The sequence below is a fragment of the Montipora capricornis genome, chromosome 3 (genome assembly GCF_036669925.1).
Source record: "Montipora capricornis isolate CH-2021 chromosome 3, ASM3666992v2, whole genome shotgun sequence".
Taxonomy (NCBI): domain Eukaryota; kingdom Metazoa; phylum Cnidaria; class Anthozoa; order Scleractinia; family Acroporidae; genus Montipora; species Montipora capricornis.
The window spans coordinates 47,133,189-47,140,688 of record NC_090885.1 but is presented as its reverse complement, the minus strand read 5'-3'; the positions used below and the strand labels follow the sequence as shown (position 1 = coordinate 47,140,688).

The 7,500-nt window shown below is 38.8% G+C and overlaps 1 protein-coding gene and 1 pseudogene across 2 annotated transcripts in view; both read left to right on the top strand.

Annotated features, from left to right (window-relative positions):
- Window positions 1–7,500, top strand: part of LOC138043287 (fidgetin-like protein 1) — a 153,803-nt gene that overhangs the window by 103,879 nt on the left and 42,424 nt on the right. For both annotated transcript variants that reach the window (XM_068889482.1, XM_068889481.1), the window contains exons 9-10: window positions 2,576–2,688; window positions 3,017–3,085. In XM_068889482.1, the coding sequence (XP_068745583.1) occupies window positions 2,576–2,688; window positions 3,017–3,085 (182 nt within the window). The remainder of the gene's footprint in view (window positions 1–2,575; window positions 2,689–3,016; window positions 3,086–7,500) is intronic.
- Window positions 5,607–6,115, top strand: LOC138041837 (uncharacterized; annotated as a pseudogene).

Here is a 7,500-nt window from a genome sequence, read left to right as displayed (position 1 = left end):
TCTCAGGACAGAATTGTGGTATCCTTAGTAACCACTCCTTGTGCAATTTTACTGCAAGTTGGATCTTCGAGTAATTAAGCATGTGTTTCCTAAGTTCCTGAAAATAAAGTTATATATAAAAGAATCATTGCGTGTGGACCCAGAATATTACATTTGGCGACGAGGATATTATGGCTCTGATCGGGAAGTTTTTCCTCAGTAGCCATGAGTCTAAATCTTCGTAATCACAGTTAAGTGACTCATAATGTTTTTTGAAGTCAAACGATAACTCGGAAGTCGATAAATCATGATCAATAGAAGATGAAGCTTCGCTTTCAGACATGTTTTCCATTGCTTTCTCAAGTAGCGGGGTGCTTTATGTTGAGTGAGTGACATCATCAGTCCTCGCTCCAGGCTTTCTCGAATAAGTATGCTGGCGACATACCAAAAATGGCGGATGGTATGAAAAACGAGTATTTCGACGTAATAACATGGAAAAGTTGGTGAAAGTAAGTTAAATTCATAATGTGAAAAGCATATAAAACATTTTGGCGGCATTTCCTTGAGGATTTGAGACTTTTTAAAAAATCGTGGTTTTTTTTGTCAGAGTACCCCTTTAATCAAACATGCTTCCAGTGGTGCGGTTCCAGGTTGAGCATTGCTAGCCAATTTGGCTGTCTTATGCCCCTCACTTATTTGATATTTTTTTGATCCCATCAAGACGGAAACTGTTGTTACCTTTTTGGCTTCCAAATGCAGATTTATCTTTCGAAAACTGTCTGCAGTAACTACAAAACATAGCGTTTTCTTTCTCGTCAAATTTCAGCCAGGGTCTTCCAGTCCTCCATGACTCTTGAAACGTACAAAATCTTTTTCTTTAACACCGTAGCATTGCTTTGATCATCATCTTTCTTTGTGGCTTCCCAATTGTTGTTATCGCCGCCAACCTTCATTTTCTCACAGCCAATATAGCAGAAGAGGCTCATAATAATAATAAGATGAATGGTAAATTGCCATCGTCGGAACAAACATGGCGACATCACAGAGCAGATCTCAATAGTGCACCATGGACTACGTCTGCCGGGGCTATTTGCTGGCTAAAGCACAACAGGCTCATTCAAATAAGGACGTTGTGCAAAACGAAGAGGGGAAAAAAGCCATCCCACGATATTGTGCGTGATACTCAAGTATTTCTTCTATGTTTTTTTCTTTCCACTAACTCTCCAATGACAACAAGCCGTTATATTTGTTCAAACCTATGAAGTCTTCATTAGGTACTAGTGCCATGACAGATTGAGTTGCCTAAGGGGCAACCACTTAGCACAATTGGTTGTCCGGGAACCCTGCAATGTACTTTTTTCTCTTATTTTCCCCTGTGATATACTTATTAGTATGGTTTTTGTAGTAGTGCACTTTATAAGTACACTACACACCAGGTTGTAGGAGTGAGTGAGTGAGTGCAAGAGTGTAAGTCCGTGGTGGCAAATAGGCCCGCAGCACATGCATAAATCGCGAAGATAAACAGGTCTGTTGGAAGCCCGAAATCGGCAAGAATTTGTGACGCTGATGAATAATAAAGCAGCTTCTGTCTCCAAAATGATGGAATTGCCGGGTGATAAATAACTTCTTCTAGGAGAGTGGATTTTTGACTTTGTAGAAAACTATTTTTGAATGTGTTATGGATTATTTCCACGAAACGTTTTCATCAAGAATTGCATCTAAGAATATTGTGTCCCTCACTCACTCAATATTAAACAAAGGCAATTGCTTATTTCTAGGTTTAAGACTGCGCCTTTTTTGTCTAGGCTTGAAAACCACAAGACTAGATTTCTTGGATAACTTACTCCCCTGGCTCCAGGCCTTCTAGGAAATTTACATTTTTATGGGGAAGTTAAATGCTAGCATTGCAGTCCAGTGAATATTGTTTTGTCAGCCTCCAAATTTCAGTCTGATCTGGTCAGAAGTTAGAAGTTGTAAGTACAACACAAATAACTCTAAGATTAAAGTGCCCCTGTGATAAAAAAAACCAGTTCCTTTTTTCCTTCAGATTTTGAAAGTGTGTTGGCTTAACACCTGGCTGGCAAAATTTTGAGCTTTGATTTTTATCCAAAGGCCGCTTACTTTGAGTGTAAGTTTTGGATTTCACGGTCCGCCATTACTCACATTCAAAACTGACCGATTGGAACTCAGACGGTTTGATCCAGGGAAACGTGACGTCAGAGGCTCACTAGCTTAAAAATTCAGCGTGTGAACGCAGCTTATTATATATTCAAAGTGTGGGTTTCAAAGTCTGAAAGCCCAAAACCCCCGTGCTGCATATTAAATTTGCAGCGTACACACGTATTGCATTCTTAAACTAGTGAGCCTTTGACGTCATTTTCTCCTCGATCCAGCTCTCTCAAGAACATAATGTTAGTAATGGCGGACCATTAAAAAGGAAAATTCCAGTTAAAAAAAAGAGGTGTCTTTTTGAAATCAAGGCTTAAACGTGGGTCACTTAGTGTTTTGTTAACATAGTTTTAAAATCCAAAGAAAAATATGAATTGATTTTTTGGTCACAGGGGCACTTTAAAGTGTGGTATCATTAAATTTTCAGGTAATAAATTCAAAAAAAAAGAACTATCATCAGGAGTCTGATCCAAGGGCCAGTAAACATGGTGCAATTAACTCCACAAACTATGGAAGCACAAGGAGAACGTTAGGGACAAGGTTTGTTTTAGTTACAGCTGTGTGGAAGGTCACTTTATGAAATTTACAGTATTGTCTTTTTATCAAATACTTTGCTCCTGAAACATCAGGCCAACGTTACTCAGTTTGGCATACTGCATAGCCAGAGCTGGAATGACATGTTGGACCTTTAGTTATTAAAGGACGATCTGCTACAGTGTTTTAATAAATCAATATTACCTAAATTTGCCCTGTAATTAAAGTTACAGTGTTAGATGTGAAATCTTTTATATATTTACGTATTTATTTAACCTTGCTTATTGTTTGGAAAAAAACTGATACCAAAAATTTCGTTTAATGTCTCTTCCAGGCGTGGCCCGAGTCGACAGTTTGTCCCACCAATATTGAATCAAGGTCAGAGTAATGAAGGAATAGAAAGGTGAAAGACTTTAATTGTTATTATTCTGTGCATAAGTTTGGCAAATTATTCAGTTGCTGTACAAAATGAAAATGTGAAAATGTTAATTTCAACGTGCAAATTTCATGCTTCTGGGAGTAAAGGTCTTAATTAATTCGGGTACCCTTCATAAATCAGTCAATGAGCCCCCTTTTCCAAGGCAGTCATGTTTTGTCACGCAAATGAATAAAAAGACCGAGGGAGGCTTGAGAAGAGGAGAGAAAGAAGGGACTGCACCCTTTTCTGTAACCGACACATTCAGAATGACTAAATATGCTAATCTAATTAGTAAAAGTGATATGACAGATGGTTCCGCCTTTTTTATTGCTAATAAGATCTAAGACGGCGACGTCGACGAAGACGTCACCTCAAAATATCACTTTTCCTTATCATAAGTATTTCGCAGTTATTCTATCTCGTTCACTTCTTCGGGCGAAGTATCGTAAAAATAAATTGATACGAACAGTTACAAAGTCAAAATAGAGAATGAAAGATTCTCTGTTGCATGCTCACATTGTCGTCAAAACCTCAAATTTGGTAATTTCACGTCGTCCTCATGCAGAGTACCGCAAGAATCCGTGCTAAAATCCGTGCACGTTTATTTATGCTATTTTAACCAATGACATCATTGTTTTGCGCCGTTGTTGTTGCCGCCGCCGTCGTAAAATCTTAAGCTCCCTAATGTAAATGAACACTCAAGGCGGCATGGGAATATTTATGTACATGACAAATTGAATCAACCATTTGGAACGGAAACCACAGAAAAACTACTGTATTTACTTTGAATTTTAATTAGCGACTCCAAGAAGCCCAGTAAAAAGAGCAGTGAAAAAGCTAAGCAGAGAGGCCTCCGATTTTTGCCAGATTTGCAGAATAAATGTTAAATTGAATGTTGCAGTGTTTTGGCAAGTTTCGATGGTGCAATGTTTGTCCACAACTATCAAGGACAGAGTCTTGTTTAGAACAGACTACTCATCGAGCATAAAATCTAAAGTCAGAGAAGACAAAGCTGGTTCTGCAGAAATAATGACTTAGTACTTGTTTGAAGCCATTTCCTTTAACAAATTCCCTTCTCGAAGGCAACTACAGCTGTACCCATAGATAATTGTTCGGCCGAATTTGGTCTTCACAAGTGATGGAGTGAGATAAACAAGCTTACAGGACAAGACATTCAATTGGAATGGCACCACCAGTTTCTGAGCAATACCATGGATACTAAAACCTTCGTATCTTCTGGATATGAAAGTGTTGAAGAGTAATAAAGTAGAAGTAAAAACAACTTTTTTGTAAATGTTACTGATCACTTTCCACCCTTGTTTCCAAGAGCCCCGCCTTTATTTGTTCCAGATGAAGGCAAGGTCTATAGATCTTTAAGCTCCCTTCAAGTGGCTAAAGCAGTTGGACCCATTTACATTCCAAACAAGATGTTAAAAGATTTTGCTCCAGAGCTTGCGCCCATCATCAAGGATATTTACTGTGATGTATTCACAATAAACGAAACAAACTATCAAGATGGTGGAACCAAGAATTTAATGAGTAATGAAAACCTTGTGTACACCCATATATGGTTGATCACATGACCCAGAATGTACAGGGCGCCCAAGGGAAAACCTAACAATTTCCTCCCCCACAAATTAATAAGGTGTTCAGGGTACAGACTAAGATAAAATACAAAACGGTATAAATTCAACTAAAATTCAAAATTCAAACTAGTGTCCAAGTTTCTAACAGTTAAGAGTGAGCGTACAGTTCAGCCACAAACATAGTCTTTCAATCACTGAGGTGATTTGACAACTCTACCAACTCGGGTAGAAACAGGCTCCCTGTCTGGAGTCAAATGTTGACTGTCCAGAGGAATGTATGTCCTTTTCCGGTATCACTTCTAGGAGTGCTGGCTCCTCCAGCGTAGGCCCTACCACTGAGGATTTGCTGAAGTCTATGTCTGCAGGAACCACAGAATCTCCAGTCGCTCCGGCTGAAAATGGGCAAAGGTTGCTGTGGGAAGCTGTTCTGTGTGATGCTTCCAGGTCTGGTGGTTCACCTTAACTTGGTACAGAACAGGGCTTATTTGCTCAGCAACCATGCCCTGCACCCATTTGGGGCCTCTGCGAAAATTCTGCACCCAAAAGTGCTGCTTAACGTCAAAGAATCTTGGCAGTTAGGAATTTGACTGGCGCAACTTCTTGTTGACAGCCTGCTCAACATCAGGTTTGATCAGATCCAACCGAATTTTCACACTTCGACCCAAGACCATCTGTGAAGGGCTGAGCCCGGTAACGGCATGCGGTTCTGAATGATATGGTAAGAGAAATCCGTCAAGCTTGTGCTGCAATGTTCATAATAGTAGTTTATTAAAAACTCTCTTGCAGATCTAGATCTAGAAGATCGCGCCACCTTGTTTAAATATGCTGATGATTCTGCAATTATTGTCCCTTTTTGGGGAAACGGCCAGTGTCGTACTGACTTGGTGGATCAGTTTCTTAGCTGGTCCAGCTGTAATCGCATGACATGCAATCCAACAAAATGCAAGGAGATTATTTTCCGTAAGAAAGGTTTCAGTCAGGACATCGCGCCAGTTAGTAATATACCGCAGTGCGCAGAGTTATCCATATTAGGTGTTACTTTCCAACAAAATTATAAATACAGTAGTCACGTGCGTGCGAAGGTAATTAAGGCGAACAAGTCATTATTCGTATTAGGATCTTTACGTAAGGAAGGAATGTCCCAGGAGGAAGTAGATCACCTTTTTAACGCAATAGTTTTACCAAATTTTTCTTACGCTCTGTCAGTTTATGGACAGATTCCGACCTTTCTGTAATACAGAATTTTTTAGACCAGTGTATGAAAAGAAAGTATACGTCCAAGAATGTAAATATTAGGGATTTGCTAGAGAAGGCGGACAACACACTTTACAAAAAAAGATCGAACGACCCCGAATGTCCGTTCTTCCAGTTTTTACCTAAGGAAAAGAAAATGAGGTACAATCTTGGAAATACGTCAGTCTGTCCCTAGGATCCACAGTGACAGATTTAAAAACGTTTTAAGTAACAGAATAATTTTTAAGTATGATATGTAAATGGTTTCTAGAGTTTATATATTTTTTTTCTTATTAATTGTGACTTAATATATGTATTTTTATCTTAAGAAATAAAGATTATTATTATTATTATTATTATTATTATTATTATTATTATTATTATTGGACATCGAGCAGAGCAAACACGCTCTGTACATGTCTCCAGTTTTATCGTCATTTTATGCTTGAATTGATATCTTAATTAGTTAATCTCTGTTTTGCTGCTTTCAAATGGCCTATCCACGTTTTCTGTTCATTTTACTCGCTGGAGTCGTCTGTTCTTTCTGTGAAAAAGATTTTGTCTCGCTGGGCCGCCATGCGTGGCGCTGCAAACAACGAATTCATCGACCAGAACGTCACAATGTTGGAGAGGAGCAACTCCCGAATGATCATGATCCTGTAGCAGACACTGCTTCTCGTGTTTGTCTCACAAAGTGCTGTTGTGGTAAACTTTGTAAGGGAAACAGAGGATTAAAGATGCATCAAAGGAGCTGCAGAGTTGTTCTGGGTTTGAATGATCAACTTCGCGCTGACCTCAATGATATCATGCTCACTGATCAAGAATATGGCAATGGAAGTGTTCCTTTAATAACCTCTGGTGCCTCTTCTCTTGAACCTGGAGATTATGGTTTTCCTGATATTAAAACAGGAATAAATCTACCTAAATCTGATGATCAATGGATAACGGCCAACGAGTATTTCAAATCAGTCCTTTTTCTTAATCATCCAATCACCGCTCAAAATCTCAGCTCAAGTATCGAACTTTTAAAGGACACTATTTATGACTATTTCTCTGCCAATTTTGGTCAAGTCGCACAAGCTACTGATGAACGCCTGATAAAAAAGTACAAAGACAAATCTAAACATGATCTGAAGAAATCTCTCAAAGTCTTAAATTAAAACACTCCGCTAGCGCAGATATCGCTGAAATAAAATACGTCTCTCGCCTACTGCGTGACAAGCTGCGAAACGACACTTCTCAAGTCAACACTGACCCGATGAATTATGATTATTCCATCTCTAAAAATTTCTGGGGTTATGTCAAAAAGATCTTCAATATAAAAGCCGAAATGCTCCCTTCATTCTCCATGGACGAGTGTTTTGATTACTTTAGAAGAACTCTATCGTCACTAAATCCGACCAGAGTCTTCAACCTTCCAAGCTGGATACCAACGTTATCTGATCCTGTAATTCCTTTTAACCTTGAACCTCCTACATACCAACAGATATCAAATGTGATTAGAAAAATGAAGGCTTCTGGTTCTTCTTGTCCCTTAGATCAATTATCAATCATTTGTTTTAAAAGATGTCCGTTTCTTCG